The sequence below is a fragment of the Phlebotomus papatasi genome, chromosome 3 (assembly GCF_024763615.1).
Source record: "Phlebotomus papatasi isolate M1 chromosome 3, Ppap_2.1, whole genome shotgun sequence".
NCBI lineage: Eukaryota > Metazoa > Arthropoda > Insecta > Diptera > Psychodidae > Phlebotomus > Phlebotomus papatasi.
This window is the reverse complement of record NC_077224.1, coordinates 76,954,855-76,975,264: the sequence shown is the minus strand read 5'-3', so window position 1 is coordinate 76,975,264 and position 20,410 is coordinate 76,954,855. Positions and strand designations below refer to the sequence as shown.

At 36.3% G+C, this 20,410-nt stretch overlaps 1 protein-coding gene across 1 annotated transcript; it reads left to right on the top strand.

The window, feature by feature from the left end:
- The first annotated feature begins 28 nt into the window (after positions 1-28).
- Positions 29-19,678, top strand: LOC129806768 (zinc finger protein 616-like). Its single transcript, XM_055855540.1, has 4 exons — positions 29-300; positions 12,441-13,477; positions 16,429-16,612; positions 18,419-19,678. Exons 1-4 carry the CDS (start codon positions 115-117, stop codon positions 19,676-19,678), a joined length of 2,667 nt encoding a protein of 888 aa, XP_055711515.1. The 5' UTR covers positions 29-114.
- Positions 19,679-20,410: the final 732 nt, after the last annotated feature.

The following is a 20,410-nucleotide window of genomic DNA, read 5'->3' as shown; positions in this document are numbered from 1 at the left end:
TAGAATAGTTTCTAAACTAACTTCAGACCGAACGAAATGCCATTATGGATGTGTGATTGTCGCATTGTATAAACAAGAATTCTTATAAATTGCAAATTATTGTTTTTTGTGAAAATGTTGAGAGCCCGTTTGACCCAAAATTCTACAGGAAATCGTCAAATGACCGATAAGATGCCTTTTGTCAAAGAAGAAGCCGCAGAATTGTGCAGAATATGTGAAACAATGGAAAACTTGCTTGACATTTCGACAGAAGAGTTCAGCCACTTGAATGAGAAACTCCACCGAATTGCCGATTTTGAGGTAAATATATTACCAAATTAGTTAAATCCCGAGTAAAATAGTATAAGAGAGGAGAATAACCAGTATTTGAAAAGAAACTAGGTCCTAAAATTCAAGAAATAAATGATTCTCTTGGCCGACCAAAAGCCATTGGGGCGCGTTGTCATAAGGTGGCCTTAATTTTTCAATACGTTCTATACTATGCTATGCTACAATGGAAGGGGTACGCCATACCTCGCCTAGGTTGTTGTATTGACGGCCTAGAAATCAGGAACCTTCACCTAATTTTTGTTCATTTCGTTACTTAATCTATATAAATCATTACACGCATTAATTGGAATAGTTAGAAACATTTGCTTCATTCAGTTTATTATTGTTTTTAATTTTATTCAAATTTTAATAAAATATTTCTTAGGGAATTCTCTAGAACTCCTATATGGCCATGTAATTTAACGAACTAAGAAAGCGTGACAAAACATTCTCGATTTTGTGACCCTGATATACTAGCTACAGTTTGCGATATGTAAGTCCGTTTTTGGAGTAGACCCTGTAGGTCAGTTCAGCCTAGATTTTTTTGTATAAAATAACTCGGGATAAGAAATCCCACCACTAGAAAATTTAATTAGGTTCATTAATTTTACTGCTAGAACCAAAAGAGCGAGTAATGTAATCCGCTTTTTTCAGACTCTTAACCGGTGTCTGGAGCTTAAACGGTAATAGGGGCTTCAGACTTCAGAGACCTAAGATTAAACCATATACAGGATGCGCCAACTGAAGTGTAAATTTCCAAAAGTTGCATTCCTTTTATTCCAAAATGAATTTAATAAGTGTCAAAAAGGTAACATTTAGAAATCAATCAATGTTTTTCAGAATCTATTTAAAATTTTCTATGTAACCACTTTAGGCATAGCCTATGATCTTCCTTTACACTAAAAAATTTATGGTCAAGTGAAGCAATCTGTGTACATAAATTTCTTTAGTTTACATAAATTCTTGAGGTCTCTACGGCCTCTACACACTAGAGAAATTTATGTCCATATTGAAGAGTTTTTCCCACACCAGTGTGGGGAATTTGCTTCAATATGGACATTAAGTTCTCTAGTGTATAGAGACCATAAGCGTAGGCAACTTGCTTCAATATGGATATGAATTTCTCTAGTACTTACTTACGTAAGTGGCTACTTACGTTCCTTTACGAAACAAGGCCTCCTGCACAACACTTCGCCATTCCACACGATCTAAAGCAGAGTTATACACGAACCATTGAAACCGAAGAAACGTTAAAATAAGATTGTTCACGTAGCGTTTTGACCAATGAATTGGCATGATTGACATACAAGATTCATTTGACGTTTATTCGCTTACAAACGGTTCTTGCACATTTCTGATTTAAAGCCAGCGTCCGCCAGCGACGTAGCGGTCCCTGGGTTTTCAGAACATGTGCCACTATGTTTTTCCATCTCGTCCGTGGACGTTCCCTCCTCCTCGAACTAGCCGGATTTCGCTCATAGTTTCCTGGGTATCCTCTCCTCTGACATACGGCAAATGCGATCGAGCCAGTTCAGTCTTCTCGCCCGAATAGAGGCCATAAATATCAGTCTCTCCATAAAGCTCCTCCAGTTCGTGGTTCATCCTTATTCAGAATTCCCCTGTAGTTTCCTCATGGAAACTTAATTTTAGATTAATAATAATAAACTCATTGAAAATTCCCAGTCTTGTTGAAACATCTACTGTTTCTTTACGAAATTTTTGCGTGCCTACGGATTTATTGCTCTTTTCTTTGATGCTACAGTCCAAATATCCCAGTGGGAATCAATAATCCGCCGTCACGGAAGTCCGAATTATTGTATGACCTTTCCTTCAAGTAGACATAGTCTTTTTGTTTGTTGCCGAATTGTTGAGTTGTAAAAAATTTCTCATCAAAGAAGACGATGCTTGGCAATTTGCCTTCAATGGCCAAGCGAAGCTACTCCTTCGCTCTGTCGATTACTGATAAATGAATTTTCACAAAAGCTTTCGGGGCCTTGTAGCTAATAAAATGAGCTATCGTTATGCAAAATATTAAGCTACTGAGTCTAGTACTATTAAAAATTAAACGGACCTAAATTAGTTAAGGTCCAATTGGCGCACCCTGTAGCGTTCTCTAATTTCTTATCGGGCAAAAGTTTTCAGAAAATTATGACTTTAGATTGTGTGGGATTTTGAGAGCAAATGATGCATTAAGTTTTGAAAAAAAAAAAACACTGAAACCGGAACTAGACTAGGTCTTCAGAGTGAAACCCATATAAGAATTATCGACTTCCGGTCTTCAGCACACTCATATCCAATACCGTAAAATCATACAACTTTGTGCCAATTTTTCATGTTTTTCTTGAATATTTTCCAAATTAGTTGAGAAATTTGAATGAGATTTTTATCCAAGATAACTACACATCTCTAGAATATAGCCCCATGGTAGAAAAAAATCCAGGTATCTTTGGACAAACAGGAAAATTTCTTGTATGTGGCAACAAAAATTGTGCAACTTTGTGCCACCCTTTTTTTCGGGAAAAATTGTTGTTCGACTTGTCCAATCTCACTATTTTAGCTTCGAATCATCACTCTATAAGTATTCACGATTAACCAGTATATGAAGCTTCAATTTCATTGCCCTTTCAATTTAATTCAATTTATTATTGTTTATAAATTATTTTTTATAAGTCGGTTCAACTAACATCGAGAGGCTAGTGCGACCCACCGTTAGAAAGGTCTCAGCCTTTGCTACAACATACCAAAATTTCATCGAAATTAGAAACGTAGATTTCGAAATATTCGATTTCGAAATTACGAAAATCAATGTTTCGATTATAGCGCCCCTGTCGGTGGTCGGTCAAAGTTGTAATGCTCCCAAGAATTGTATATTTCATAAGACCTTTAATTTACACCATCAACGATCAAATTCTGACAACTAGAATGGCTCAAAATAAATAGTCTTTAGATAATTATAAGTCGCAAAATTTATTCTTTTATGACCAATATTTCGGGTCAGGGGGGTTGGAGAGGGTCAAATTTATCTTGTAAGATACTCGCTTGGCAGTCGTCTTCATTACCCTCAGATGTTTTGATCCTGAGAAGGAGACTATGGTCTCGAAAGAGCGGGAATTTTGCCAAAGCAGAGCCTTTGTCGCTTATGGCGGGTTTTATTGATTTTACAATATACGAAAAACTAGTTTTTCTCGAAAAGTTTTCCTCTATAATAGAAAAAAAAGTTTTGAGAAGTGCAAGTAAATTAAAAAATAATTAGTAGGGTATTCGAATTAGAAATCTCTTAGTTTCGAAGTCAATATGTATAAAGTCAAAAAGAGTTTAGACGTAAGTAAAAGAATGAACCAAGAAACCCTTATTAATTGTTAAATACGATAAATCATAAATTGAGGTTAAGTTAGGTTTTAACGTAAGGTTAAAAATTTTTACAGGATGACTACAGTTGCTGGCTGAAGTTCATTTGTATATCATGCGGTACGAAACTCGAAAATGCCTTTGATTTCAAAATTCAGTGTGAAGACACATATAGGAAGCTCGTTGATCAAATAGAAGGGAACACCTTCAATGATCCATTCTATCCAAATTCCAACAATGAAAGTTACCCACAGAGCAATAAACATGATTTTTCGGAAAATACAGAAGTACCAAAAGATAAGTCCTTCTTTGACATATACGAAGTTATTGAGCTTGGAAATCGTAATGAAAATACCAACATGGCACAAAATAATTTTTCCCGCTCAAAGTCTAAGTTTCAGTACAATGGTCCGAAATCTGTGAAGAACTTTTCAAGTAGTGTCCCTTCCGGAGAGGAATTCGTTAAGATAGTTGATGTTGAATCTGGAGAAAAGCAGAAGAATTCATTTGTTTGTGCCATGTGTAATGATACGTTCAAAGAAAAGTGGAAAATGAGAGAACATATTCAGCGGGTGCATATGTCTAGAAGACGAAATATCTATGGAAATTGCGATAAGGCTAGCATTGATACGACAATGTATAGACATCCTACGATTGCGACTACAAATGAGAAAAAGATTCCATGCGATGCCTGTGGAAGACTCTTCAGAACCAGAGCTTACTTAGAATTACACCAGAAGAATCAGTGCACAGGTTCGAAAATTAAGCTACCAATATTTCAAGCGAACATGTCTCACAATTACAGTAGTACGTTGGATACCTTTGGCGATGGGCATTTCTCAGGACGTAGACACGGATCAAGGTCACTTTACACGTGTGACCTATGCGATAAGAGTTTCCAACGGAGACAAGGATTGAGGGTCCACTATCAGATCCATACAGATGAGAGACCATATCCATGCACATACTGCGAAAAAGCTTTTAGGTGCCGTTCACACCTAAATAGGCATATCTATACACACACAGGAGAGAAGAAATACAAATGTCAAGTGTGTCAGAAGGCCTTTACACAATCTGGAAGTCTCAGAATTCACATGCGAATCCATACTGGGGAACTTCCCTATCAATGTCCACACTGTTTTGTGAGATTTAGAGTGAGAAAAACTCTTCTGAATCACCGAAAGAGATGTTTTCCAGTAAAACGAGAAAGGTACAATTAAAATTCACACGCGCAAAACTACTTGCTGCAACTTTTATGAACTGAATAAAGATTTTGGGAAGAGAGTTCTAAGTTAATACTAGTATTATGAATGAACCATCACATTTTATTTGTCTTTAAGGTTTGCCAAACGCCACCGTGTGTTACAATTTTATGTTACTGAGTTAATTTGTAGAATATAAGACATTCTTTTAACTAAATTTATGTTTTTTTTTTCGTTTTAATATTTATTTGACATTTTTTTTCTTTGTAAAGAATTGTTTTCAGTTTTAGATTTTAGGCAACAGATGTCTTGGACTTCCTGGCTTTGGGTGATATTTGAATAAGTAACTCAGGTAATGAACATATCTGCCAATCACGGTTCACTTTGGCTTCGATCAGTCAATTATACACTGTTGGGTACCGATCAACGCGACTGACTGTTGATTAACGAGACTTATCGTTGTCAATCAGTCTATCATGGAGACTGATTTGTGACGATCAAACGTTCATAGAGATTGATCCCTGCCGATTAACCGATCTTGGAGACTAACTGGTATCGATCAACCGATCATGACTGCTCAACCGATCATTCGATCATGAAGACTGACTTGTGCCTATCAACTGTTCATGGAGACTGATCTGTCTCGATCAACCGATTTTTGAGACTGGCCGGTTTCGATCAACCAATAATGACAGATTAGCTTCGATCAGTCAATCATGGAGACTGGTCGGTGCCGATCAACTCATTATGGAAACCAATCGACAGCGATTAGCTGATTTGGCCCTGTCACTCTCTTTTCACTCGTTAACCCTAATTATCTACCCCATGAAAAAACTCCACTTGATAAACTCTAATAAACATCGTGACCGCTTGGAGTAAGATGAGTTTCTTCAGGGATCAAACACTATTCTTAAGAATTTTAAACGAGGGGGGGGGGGCAGGAAGGATTATAAGGAACAGAGCACCATGTCAGAGGTGTCAATACGTTTAAGTCATCCACAATACGCTTCACCATCTACAGCCAGAGGTCTAGTTAAGAGGGTATCCTATGAAGTATTTTTTTAGGATAACGGCGATAACTTGTGTCGTACAAGTTTATCCTGTACATTAGTGGGTAAAAAAGAAGTAGAAGATCTAGGGAAACCTGTACTAGAATGATTCAGCAGGAGACATGGACCAGGTAAATGTGTATCAAATACAGGAAACATAAAAGATTCCCCAGAAAAGCTATGCAAGCCATTGTGAGAAGGCGTCGACCTCGAGGCAGACCTAGGACAAGGTGGCTGAATCAAATTCAGAATCTTGCCTTGGAACGCCTTGGGATCGAACCCGGACATCTTCCTGAAGTGGCGGATGATCGAAAAGCGTGGGCTGCTAATTTGGATATCATGAGCCCGCGACCCCAATATTGATAAGCGGTTGAAAATGAATGAATGAATACAGGAAACATGAGCGTTGAATAACGGAATGAATCCAGTGAAACTTCAAGAGCGCTCAGAAGCGTAAGTATGCCGGATATTATAAACAAGGAGTCATTTCAGGTTACCCTTTTAAGGTGTAGTATGACACCTTAACCTTATGACCATATCCCTCGTCCATCTCTCCTTTCTCCTTACATATTAAGAAAAGCTTAATAAGATTGATTATAAATTATAATTCTTCATTAGCGTCCATTTTGAACCTTATAAAATACACAGTTCATACATTGTAAACACGTTATTTTGGGTAACTAAGAGGCCGATCACCTCGCGGTGGTAGGAGCGAAGACCGAATTCATTGATTCTGAGCCTGCTGTGGGAGTGTCTCCCCAAATGAAGAAAACCATCATTAAGGAGGACTTACTTGCACGACACTGAACGGCCTGGTCTCTACAGAGAACTGTCGCGTGTCCAGACTGTTCATGCCACTTATGGTATCTTGTGAGCAACAACCGCTGCAAAGTGCGGCAATTTGCTGATCTTTTCACCGGACACTGTCTAAACAAACTCCGCAACAGACTGGGCGTTAAATGTAATACAACCTGTAGAATGGGGTGTTTCAACATGGAAAAAAAAATTTGGCACGATTCTCAGGGTGCTGTAATTGAAGAGACAAGAAAGTTTTTCTTCGACGACCATATGATCAAACGCAGTTTAGAGGTGGCTGAACGACCCTCTCTGTAGAACATTTTTCTGATTTTACACTACAGAGAGGGTCGTTCAGCCACCTCTACACGGCGTCTGATCATGGTCGTCGAAGAAAAACTTTCTTTTCTCATCAAATACAGCATCCTGAGAATAGTGCCAAAAAAATTTTCCTTATTGAAACACCCTACTGTAGAGGTTGTAACAACCCTGAGGAAACGATCCTACATTATGTATGTAACTGCCGCAGCCTTTACAACACCAGACGAGCGCTACTTGGAAAAGTAGTGCTGGACTGGAATGACCTACCAAAATTGAATCCGACTTGTCTAATAGAATTTATGCGAAGGACTGGCTGTCTCAAGACACAAAACCCATAGGTAAGGGATAACCTAAAAAGAGGATGCATAAGGGACCCAAAGGGAGGCCTCTGGACAAGCTGGGGCTGGAAGGTGTATGAATGGACGCCACTTGCTGCCCCAAAATTAATCTATCTAACTATATCTTGACTACTTCCAATCTTCTCAAATAATCTACACATCTTCCATCTTTGCCCAGAATTTCTCTTCTATCTTCCCTCCCTTTAAAAATGCAGCACCCTACCGATACATGTTTTAAATCGTCTAACCCTGTATTACAAAACGCACATTTTTCGTATTTGTCTGTGCGTTATATATTTTCTTATGCTTTTCTTTCATGTTAATTCCGGTTGATCATTTCTCCTATTTTCTTATACCAATTCTTTTAACACCTTATTCGGACTCATTTTAGTATTTTCCTCGAACTTGATTGCTCTTGCTAAGCTGGTACTTGAATAGATAGTGATATCTGGGATCCCAAACGTTATCCTGACTCCCTACATATATAATTCTTTATTACCGTCCATTTTGGACCTTGTAACATACATTGTTTAGCCTAACTTAACATTAATACATATTTTTTGCAGCTTCCAATCTTCTCAAATAATCTGCCCCTCTTCCATCTTCGTTCAGAATTTCTCCTCTATATTCCCTCCCTTTTACATCCCTGCAGCACCCTAGTAATACATGTCTTAAATCGTCTAACCCTGTATTACAAAAATTACATTTTTTGTTTCGCTCCTTCCTCCATCTCTCTGATGCCTTTTCCCCGTTTTCACATCTATATTTTGCAAGTATTTTTATCGCAATCCCTTTTTTCAAGTACTTCGGTATCCAAGGAGTCTATAAGAGCTTCTATTCTTCTGGTCAGTGCGTTATATCTTTCCTGATCTACCCATTCGCGATCTCTTTTTTGTAACTCGCACCAGGTGGACATTCCCTCGTTTAATCTTGTATTGACTATCATTTCAGAGTAACCAACTCTTTCTATGAACTTCCTTCTACTTTTCTTCCATCCATTTCTGAATTTTTCTATCCATTTCTCCCAAAGAATACTTTCAGGATTTTAAAAGTGCAAGTAGTATAGTCAATTCCAGAAACCCATAACCCATGCTACACTTCATGTTTCACTGCTAAGAGTTCACTGAGAGAAATCCGAAAAAGTTAAAATAACATTCCGGAAATGTTTATTTTACCCTGCAGTATTGATCCCAAATCGGTGTAAATATTATGCTTTTTAGGTGTATTATGGGTTAAAGTTACCCTTTTTTATGTTAATTTTACCCTTAAAAAGGTGTAAAATTAACATTAAAAAATGTTGATATATTTTTACACCTGAAAAGTGTTAAAATTATGAGGAAAAAAACTTAATCGCACCCTTATTTTTTTCTCAGTGTTGTAAGTCCCGTATATTTTAAACATATCAGGATATAGTACCAAATTAATATTTTAGGATTATGAAAAATAGGAAGATAAAAGTATAAAATCGGTAATCATCATACTTTCTTTGATGCTTTCCACTAAATTGAGGGTTTTGTTTTGTGTATTATGTAAAATGTATCCTGTAACAATACTGAATTATAAAATTCTTTAAAGATTAGCCATAATAGTGTTGACTTAAACGTAAATTAAGATTAGGATCACTAAATTAAGATTAGTGACTTATTAACAGGATGTTAAAACAAAAGTTTGTTAAAGTTTTTCTATATTCTCTCTGCTTCTAAAAGTAATAACATGAATAACATAGAAAGTTAACGCATGGTTCATTCAAAAAACAACTTATTGTTGATATGATGATACCTTCACATTAAACACTGCTGACATTTCACATTTCTTATTCTAAAAATATAACCAAACTTGTGAAAAGTAAATTAAGTGTATTCCATAAAATTATGTATCCTGAACACTTAACAGAAAATTATTCGATGACCAACAATACAATGGAATCATCTTTCTCGAAGCAAGAATTGATAGAATTGTGTAGAATATGTGAAGAAACTGAAGACCTTGTAGACATTACGTCGGATGAGTTTAGTCACTTGAATGAGAAACTCCACCAAATTGCAGATTTTGAGGTAAAATATCTTCGATATTATTATTATTAGTTTATTTAAACTAAAGTTTTATAATCCTGATCCAGAAGTAAATTGTTAAATATGATTCTATGTACAAGCTCCCCGGCTCTTCGAAGGGATGACCATCGAATACTCAAGGAGCTACCCTAAAGTGGTCTTGGGTGGTTCAAACAATTGGGCCAAGTTCTATTCATTTTGTCCGTCAAGATCATTTTCCTCGTCGCGATTCTTTACTCTCAAAATTCAACGAACAATTGAATTTGCACAAATCCCGAATTGCAAAAATTTCAAAGTTGCCTGAAAAGAATCTCATATACCGCAAGCTTATCTGGACGTGTATCATTGGTTTTTATCTGGTTACGCTAGAGAATTTGATTTGACCTCTGATTTTGAGTGTGACTAGCCAACAAAATCGGGTTTATCATTTCATAGATCGCCCTTACTAAAAGTGTCACGAATGGACCAAGTGGCAGCCGCTGCCATTGCTTTAGATTTTACAAAACATTTTGATATTTTATCTTGTATTATAACATGGGTCCCCATCAAAATTGCACACCGGTAGCCCCGGTAGCCAATTGGAACTGAGTCAGAATTGACAGGAATTTCAAGAGCCTTCCAAAAAACCCAAACATTGCCCCATTCGGTTGAGAAGTATGCTCTGTAGACTCCTTTTAACCTTTGACCTTGAAAACCCGTTATAATAATAGTATTTTCCCGTCTTCCCCGATGAAATCGCAGATGGCAAAAGAGAAATATAAATTATTATTATTATTATTTTCGTATATGGACGAAATGTCCTACTATAAGGCAGCCTCTCTAAAACAGGTGTGTGCAAGAACCGTTGAAACCGAATAAACGTCAAAATAAGTTTGCTCAGGTAGCTTTTTGACCATTAACGAACAAGCTTCATTTGACATTTGTTCGGTTTCAAACGGTTATTGCACATCTCTGTTCTAAAACATATTCAAAAGGAAGAAAAAGTGTGGCGTAAAAATAAGGGGCATGTTAACGATCCTTGGGTCGACTTATAAGGGGGTCCCCTCAAGGTCCCAAGTCTCTGTCTCTAAGGACATTGACAGACCTGAGAATTGGCCGAGAGACGGCTTAGCTTAATTATATTAGAAATAATGATTAAACTACATTTTCATCATCTCCCACTGGGAGCAAGGAAGGAATCTCCACGAGTATTTAGAGCTTTTTCGGAACTAAATCGGTGCTCCTGGACAGTCCCCGGGGACTGACTGATCCTTTCACCACGAGGCTTAAATTGAGTGTCGGAGAACACGCGAATACCTCAATCACAAAGCTAGTGAAAAACTCGACACGATTAATATTTAATAATAACATGGGGTAACTTATATTGAGAAACCCTCGTCAATTGTCCGAGAAACGCTTCGCGAAACCCAAGAAACTCACTCTTTGCATCGTGAAACCCGAGAAACCCATTCTGTGCATTGCGAAACCCGAGAATCCCACTTTTTGCATCGCGAAACCCGAGAAACCAGAAACCCTTGTCAGAAAAAATGGAAATTAGTTACTACTTGAATAATAATCATCTTCTACTAAGTTGCCTCTCGGCTTAAGTCGTAAGTGTGTCTAGGGCATACCCGTCGGCCTGTAGGGATCTTAATATGAGACGCTCAGAGCAAAAGTGATCTCCTTTGTATGCATTTCCCTATTAAAACAGTCCACTTTTGCTCTGAGCGTCTCATATATGGACGGACGGACAGACAGACAAACAGCGTGATGTCCAAAAACTGGAAACTTAAGATTTTCAAAAGTCTATCAAAATACGACCCCTTATTGGGTGTAAGGAAAGGAGTCGAAATTTTAGTAACTCAAAATCGAGGAATATACTGTTCTCTGTGTAGTTCGAACAGTAAAAACTAATAAAACTGCACCTTGTAATGTGCGATTTGATGCTCAAGAATTAAGTTCGAGATTTTCAGTCTCGTGAGTATCCAGGTGGGATAGGGGCGTATTTGGAATTTATGAGTTTACGTCAGAGGTGTGCAAGACCCGTTGAAACCGAATAAAGGTCAAAATAAGTTTGTTCAGGTAGCGCTTTGACCATTGACGTACAAGTTTCATTTGACGTTTATTCGTTTTCAAACGTTTCTTCCACACCTCATGTTTACGTATTACTCCCTCCGTTCCGAAAAAAGCCATACGTTTGCTAGTACATTTTGTATGTAAAATGTACGGCTTTTCGGAACAGAGGAAGTACATTGTTTATACATATCCGTTGTTGGTTTATTGATCAAACAGTTCTAGATATGGACTTAGGTCTTTGGATGTTAGATATACAGTAGAGTCTCTCAAATCTGAATCTCTCAAATTCGAACGCCGTTTGGATTCAAAATGTAAATTGTGAGGTTATGTTAGAAAGTTCGTATTCTAGGTGAATGAAAATCATATTTATGTGCTTCTTCCTGAATGTTTACATACATTATTATCGTATAAAATGAAAAGGAAGTATGTTACAACTAAAACTTGCGAGAAAGTACGAGAATTTGATTCAAAGTACAATTTAATATGACACAAATTTCGTTAGTTTTGAAAAAAATCGTTCGAATTTGGGAGGTGAGAAATGTCAAAAATACCCCCCGAGCGTTCGAATTTAGGAGACTCTACTGTAATATTTTTATTAAGAAACACTCAACTCTCCGTTATGCTGATGATTTGGGATATTATATAAAAACACTTATTGACGGGGATGTTTTGATTTTCTTGAGTTTTAGACTGTAACGTCCTTTCGGATGTCGGAGAGCTGAGCTGAGTTCCCAAACACTTATTAATCAATAGTTTAAGAAACAAATCATGTTTTTTGTAAATGGAAAAGAAGAAAATCGCTTTAATCTGTAAAATCTATTAGTAGGAAAAATTTCTAATGCCCATTGGAGTTTTTTTTTGTAATACTAATACTAATATTCCCAAAAATGTTTTAACTAAACAGTTAACGATATCGACTTTAGGTTTCCATTAAAGTTTTTGTTCAATTCATGTTTATCTTATCCTTTGTAGGATAACTACAGTTGCTGGTTGCAATTCATTTGTGTCTCCTGCAGCATGAAACTTGAGTATGCATTCGAATTTAAGATACAATGCGAAGAAACCTACAGGAAACTCATTGAGCAACTTGAAAACAGTAATTTTAGCGATCACCCAGAAAGTATATCGAAATCTTATCGCATTCATGATCAAGATGACGTTCAAGATGATTTGGAAGTAGAAAGTGAACAAATACACTTTGAGGAACTAGAAATTGTGGAGCGTCCTGGACAAAGTATAAATGACGAAACTTTATATGTTTTATCCGATGACCAAGAGCAAGAAGATAATTCGTACAATGGTTACTACTCCAATAAATTGCAAACAGATTATTCAGAAGGGGAAGATATTGCCAAAGAAGTTGAGACACTGCCTGTTGAATGCGACGTTAGTGTAAGTTCTAGCGAAGAAATAATTGGAGAAGAAGATGGTGAGACTGAGGACACTGTAAAAGCAAATGGATCAATTGTTGATCAATCCACCTGTACAATTTGCCACAAATCCTTTCGAGGAAACCTCGATCTAACTGATCACATGGAGGGTATGCACTTTAACAGAAAACGTCATGAATGTGTAACTTGCGGAGCCAAATACACGCATTATGTCTCACTAATTCGACATCAGCAAGTCCATGTTGATGATGACATTTTTCCCTGCGATATCTGCGGAAAGATCTTCAAAACCAAAAAATACATGAGAGCCCATCGAAAAATTCATTTTGTGACCTTTAATTCTACTGCATCATCTCTTGTGTGTAAAATCTGTAATCACAGATCCCAGAATAATAATCATCACATGAAACACCTCCAGACACATCAAGGTGATAAACCGCATAAGTGCATAGTCTGTGGTAAAGGTTTTCTACGGAAACAATATTTGAACGAACATCACAGAATGCACACTGGAGAGAGGCCATTTCCGTGCAATATCTGCTCATATGCTTTTCGATACCGAACACATCTGAGTAGGCATCTAAAGACGCATGCAAACAAAAAACCTGAGAACAAACGATATTAGGTAAAATTTATTGAAGTGCTTAAAAACATGTCCCAAATAAATGTTGAAAGGAAGAAAAGTGACAAAGAGTAACCAAAAAGTATAAAATAAATAAATTTATAAATACGTGTTGATATTTATGACCATTTTATAATTCTTATGATCTTAGTTGGCTCTACAGTTTCTTTCAAGGACAACATTTTCGTAATACCCAACGCACAATAACTTTTGTTTTGTAAACATGTTTTCGAAACGGTTCATAAAAGTGGATGAGATGACTAGGCTTCGCACATTACTCTGACTTTGAACAATTTATATTTTTCCCAAAATTCCTTTTGTGAGATTAAAATAACCGAGGTCTTGGAAAGCGGGTACAAGCGCGACTGGTGATGGTGGCCTAACAATGATTCTCTTGTTAACCCTTTCCGAACCACAACATATCCAGCGAACGAATTTCAGTAAAACTCACTTTATTGTAAGTCTTAGTAGTCAAATATGATACTTTTGTAGAGAAAGAATTTTCTCCGCCTCTGGGAAATTGGAAAACTCATGGGAACTCTCGTCCCCAAAAGAACGAAAAGGAGACAAACTTGGACAAACTTCAATTTTCCAAAAGCCAATAATATCAATTTTGTGAATTATTTTTGCGTGTCAAATGACTCCTTTACAATGTTGATCACTAAAACCAGAAGAATTATTGACCAGTATCATGTGGGATGTCCAGGAAGTGCTAAAAAGGACACCCAGCTCCTGTTTTCCAACAAATTCCTCCAAATATTTCACACAAAAACACTTTAACACACATTTCTCTCAACACGATGTTATTGCAGACACATTAAGCTTTCTCAAGAGCCAAAAAAACACTTCCTGGACAATCAGAATTCACCAAAATCAGGAATAATAGGAAAAACTTCCCTGAAAGCATTCTCCCTCTGCTGCCAAATGTCAAAATTATCAGCCATATTGGCAAAAATTTCGCTCCCGCTTGGAATTTTCTTACAAGGTTGGTGTCAAAAAGCAAATGGCGGACATTGGCGGGATAACCTTACATTTGACCTCTAGATTTTTGTGAACGAGAGTACCCATCAAGTTTGAACAAGTTTTTTGAAAATTTAAGTAAGAATTGTTTTTCGAATTTATGTAATCTGTAATTGTTAGTTATCATACTTATTGGCCCCGAGAGGTTTTTCCTTATTTTGGTCTAGAAATATGAAAAAAGTCATAATATCTCCAAGGAAGCAGAAAATCGAAAATTCACAATTTTTGACCAAGAATATCTTAGCTCAGGAGTTAATTGGGATCCTGCAAAAAATATCCTAGATTTGGACATCCTTATAGTTTGTAATCATCCACAAGAATCGGATTTTTATCTATTCTAAATAGTCCAAAAAAATTCTTTTTTCCATGAGTACCCAGAGTCTCAAAGGAGACGAAAAAGTTAAGGCTGCGTTTGTACTCACAGCTGAAGAACAACTGCTTGTTTTGTGAGAGCGGTATGCCAAAGAAAGGCATGAGTGCTCTCTGCCCATAGTTTCATGCACATCGGAAGGGTATCTTCACTATTAGGCGGTAAAGATGCACACTCTTCATCCTTCACTCAGAGGGCTAACCCTAGGGACAAGGCACATTGTGTACTTAATGAGTTTTTAGGGCACGGATTCAAAATAACGGCAGGGCCTTTATCCGCGGGACCACTATACGTCTTACACTTTAATGAATCTGAACATGGTTTTTCAAGAAATGTGTGATTTTAATAGAGCGAAGCTCTCCATTTTTTTTGATGACTTATGAGGATTATGTATAGCTGTCTAATACAGTCGGTCTTTCAGTTTGTCCTACTTTCAGCACTGTCCGACATTTTGAAGAAAACCTATAGACATAGACCTACAAATAAAAATTCTAGGCTGATCATATCTACGCACCACCAAGAGATGACTCATGAGAAACCCTTGTCAATTGCTTGAAAAACTTGTTAAAACCCAATGATTTAAAAAATTACACACTGAAACTAGAAAATCTCAAAAAGTGGCATTAAACTAACCCGGAAAATAAAAATTTGCATTACAAATCACAAAATCTAGACAAACGGAAACCTTTTTCAGTAAACATGGGAACGAGCTACATCTTTAAACACCACTCAGTTCATACAATTATAATTAAATTACATTTAGTGTATTCCTAAATTAGGCCATGAATTTATCTGAAGTTGAAGTTTTTGTAGCTAAGCTTAAGGGCGTTATCACACTTGCACATTAAAATTTTAATGTGATTCACATTAATTGTCGCTTGTGAGCGTCCAAATTTGTTGTTTGTGTCTTTGAGTCACTTAATATTTGGGGTTTTTCTATTTATTGATAAAGAAGTAGACTTGGCCTGCAAAAATAAGTTTAAATTTACCTAATGCATAAATATTTTTCACATTAAAAAATTAAAGAGAAAATCGCATTAATTTTTCGCATTAATGCTGTAAATCAATTTATATCAAATTTTGCGGGCCAAGTCTACCTTTTTATCAACAAATAGATCAAATTTTGAATATAAAATGATTCAAACACACAAATTACACATTTGGACTCCCATCAGCGACAATTAATGGGAATCATATTAAAATTTTAATGTGCAAGTGTGATAACACAGTAAGACCATGGGCAGAACTTACCCCTCATATGCACTATGATTCACTAAATAAAGGAAATATGCATAAAAATCAAAAAAAATGGAACCTAAAGCGAATATTAACTCCAAGTACAGAGTGAAACTACAGCAACAGCAACAGAAATGCTAAACGCGTTTACATGTTTCAAAAATAAACATAGAATATCAACTGCAGAGATTCAAATGTGAAATCTCAGAGGTAACTTCACCAATATTGTTGATTTCCCAATGCTCTTGACTTGACATTTCAGTATTTAATGACAACATTTCAGCGATAGTAATTTTAAGAGTATACTTAAACGTGCATCAGCAAAATGCATAGACCGTACTCATCTCAAAATCCTGAACATTCTGCAACAGATAAAAAATCTGTGGTAAAAGAAGAAGCTGGAGAATTGTGCAGAATTTGTGAAAGTATGGAAAATCTTGTTGACATTTCAACTGAGGAATTTAGACACTTGAATGAGAAACTACATAAAATTGCTCATTTTGCGGTAAATATCCAACAAAAATAATTAAAATATAAATTAATACAATCTTATGTTAGATTTTAAAAGAAAAATATTTTTCTTTAATCTTGTTGATATTATATGCATGCAACTAGTAAATAAAAAGAAATGTTAAAGGAGAAAAGATTTCGTAGCACTCTTAACTTCGAAAGAACATTAATGTACTATATTTAACGAGCTCTAACATTCCACAATATATGTTATAAATTTTGACGATTTCATCCTGTTATGATTTTCTATAAAATTGAACAATTGATGACACAGATTTTTACGGGCAGTACCTATCTCTGGATCCATTCCTTTAACTTTTTCTAACTTGCCATTTTAATCTAAATCACAAAGTTCCAAAAAAACGTTATTTATAGTAATTTATCATCACTTTTATATGTATAAATTGACCATTGCAAACTTTAGAAATGTGCAAAACTACCATTTGTTTCTCAAATGGCATAACTTCAAAATATAACTGGGTTAAAAGAAGTTTGTTGCACGTATTTGACCATTTTGAGTAAATTTTACAAATATGTCAAGAAACTTTTGGCCGATTAAAAATGATCAACTTTAAGAAAACAAATATTTTTGATATGAAATAAAATGAATTATTATTATTTTTTTTTGAAATACGTAAATAACATCTATGGATTTATACAACCAAAATATTTGCAAAAGAAATTAAAAAGTTATTTTTTTTCTATCATTTTTTCCATTTGATTTCTCGAACATAGATTTGTCAAGAAACTTTTGGCCGAAACTGTACAGTACGAAGCCTGAAAGCCTTCCCCTACTAGAAACTAAAAAATATGTTAGCACTATCTTTTGCCCAACGCGTTGAATAGTTAGTTCATGTTATATTGTCGTAAGGATCAGATCCTTAGTATAGGAATCCTGAAAGTTAATTAAGGCGATCGAGGAAGTAAAAACAAGATCATCCCCCCAAAAAATGATTATTCTAGCTTAGGGCTGGCCAAGAACGCGTGTATTAAGATTTAATAAACTCGAATTGTTGAACCTTGTCTACCACTGGATTCTTCAATTTTCTTCATATTCTCCCATCAGTTGATCTTAAAAATTGAGAAAAAAGATTCTTTTAGCCTATCTTTCGTGATCTGTTTGTTATATGAACATACAGCTTCAATCCATTGTAATCGTTCCTATTTCAATTTAGGATTCAGATCAGATGGTAGAACTCAACTATTATGCGTATTATTAGTTATAAAACGATAAATTGGTTTTTATCTTTTTAAAACGATCAAAATGAGTCAACAATAAGGAAATTCGGAAGTCGTCGGAAAGAGACAATCACTCAGGGAAGCACATCAACTATCTCCAGAGCTTTCGGCTCGGTCTCCAAGCCTTCATCAGTGGCTGGAGCAAAAGAAGGAGCCGTTTTTATTTATTTAAAAATTGAAATAAAAACTGCTCCTTTCTTTTTGCTCCAGCCACTGATTGTCTCTTCCCGACGACTTCCGGATTTCCCTATTGTTGATTGCAATTAACGTCGGCTTATTCCCACAATGATCAAAATGAGTCCGCTACTACTTTTCCAAGCAGCTCTCTCATTCGTAATTGTTTTGGCAAAATGTTTTGTTCCTGTTCATTTGAAATGCTTCTTATGATCTGAGAAAGTTGACACAGTTTTTTTGAATGATCTTTCGTGTTGATGTGGGACGGCCACTCTACGAACCATTCTCAATATAATTGACTTCAAAATACGGAAAATATCGTTCAGTAATTTTCATTTACGTGTCACTTGCAAATAGATGAGTTAGAACGACTTTTATTCTTTTTCAGGGAAATTTCAGTTATTTGCTGAATTTTATTTGCACGACTTGCAGTGTTAAACTAGAAGATGCTTTCGATTTCAAAGTCCAATGTGAAAATACATATAAAATACTTATTTGCCGAATAGGAACCCATCGCTATGATCCACTATTCACAGATCCTCTTGGCGAAAACAAGGCCAACAATATTGGAAATGTTCAGGTGAAGACTGAAGAATCCGATGATGACCAAGAAGATAAGTATTTCAATATATTTGAAGTAAATCAATGCCCTCGGGATAGTAGTGATAGTGAAGAAGAAACCAATGTTAACGTAGATGTAAAGCAAGAGGAAGAAATCAAAGACACGGCCAATAGAAAGTGCAAGAAGATTGCTAGGCACAAGAGAAGAGTCCCGGAAAATACAGAATTTGAGATAGATGAAAAGCGCAGATTTGTCTGTGCAATTTGTGGACAAAAATTTTCCGAAAAGTGGATTATGCGGAATCACATTTTAGGCCTTCATGTGGCAGAAAAGCCCTATCTGTGCAATATTTGTGATGCTAGATTTTCCCTAGAGGCAGCACTGAAGAGACACAAAGCAGTCCACAAGGATGAACATATACCATGCGATATTTGTGGAAAAATTTTCAAAACTCTAGGGTACATGAAGAAGCATCTGAAGCAAGTCCATTCAAAGCCACCAAAACCCAATGCTGGAACGTTAATTTGTCAGACTTGTGGTCATAAGTCCAAAAATCGGAATACCCTTACAGCCCATTTGCGCATCCACACCACCGTTTTGCCTCACGAGTGTGAAGTTTGTAAGAAAAAGTTTCTCCGGAAGCAACAATTGGACCTCCATCAGAGTATGCACACAGGTGAAAAACCGTTTATGTGCCATCTTTGTTCGAAAGCATTCCGGATTAAAACACACCTCACTGTTCATCTGCGAAGCCATACAGGAGAAAAGAACCACAAATGCCAACTCTGTGGGAAGTGCTACACACAATCCTACGGACTCAAGCTTCATATGCAGTGTGAACATCTTGGAGAACCTAGATATGAGTGCCCCAAGTGTTTCACGAGATTTCGCCAAAAAAAAATGAGAACAATTCACGCTAAAGGATGCAACGGGGAGCCACCTAAAGAACAACCAGAGGGAGATAGTGCCAAGACCCCTAATAAACAGAAGACAGATTGTAAAGGTCACAAAACACCTGAGCAAGTGACTGAAATCAACAACGGTTCTATTGAAGTCGTTCTATCGAAAACACTTACATCACTGTAAAATGTTACGAATTAAAGAGAAGAAATTGAAAACATACCTTTTCTACTGATTTATGAGATGAGTCAAGTGGTATAGTAAGGGAAACTGAGGCAATAGTAAAAATGGGGTAGTTCTATACACTGCGATTTTTTTATAGATATCAATCTTCAAAAAGGCAGACCCATATTAATTCATAGATACTATAAGGATCCTTGTTCACTGAGGAAATGGTCGACATAAGTCCAGATAGAGGAAGGCTTTCAGGCTTCGCAAACACTCTGGATTCGAACACTTCACATTTCTATCATATTCCTTCAATGAATTTGCCCTGCAGAAATAAATTAAGTCAGATTGGTCAGATTCATCCAGAGAACATGGGAAAAATATGAAGTGTTCGAAGCCAGAGTATGTGCGAAGCGTGCGAAGGCTGGAAAGTCTTCCCATAGTGTAAACAAAAAATATCATTGTTACAACTATCTCATATTAGGTGAGTTTACTAGGGGAAAGTACTCTCTCCTTTGAACGCTCATGCCTTCGGATAATGTGAATTTCCTTTACTTTTCCTAATGGATTTCCACATGATTGTCACATAATTTATCAATTATTATTATTAATCGTATCGAGATATATTCATTACAAAGGTAATCATTTTTACAATGTCCATATCTCGTGTTAGAAGAATCTGCTTCAGACGTTTTCTGAGAAATGTCACGCAGTTTGTCCGTCTGTCCGTCCGGCTGTCATCAGCTCTAG

Bases quoted from the DNA above. Each gene is read 5' to 3' on its own strand.
- LOC129806768 (XM_055855540.1), top strand. From the start codon at position 115: ATGTTGAGAGCCCGTTTGACCCAAAATTCTACAGGAAATCGTCAAATG. The intron at 13,478-16,428 runs ATATTAGGTAAA...AACGTGCATCAG, and splicing joins AAAAAACCTGAGAACAAACG to CAAAATGCATAGACCGTACT. The intron at 16,613-18,418 runs GTAAATATCCAA...ATTCTTTTTCAG, and splicing joins ATAAAATTGCTCATTTTGCG to GGAAATTTCAGTTATTTGCT.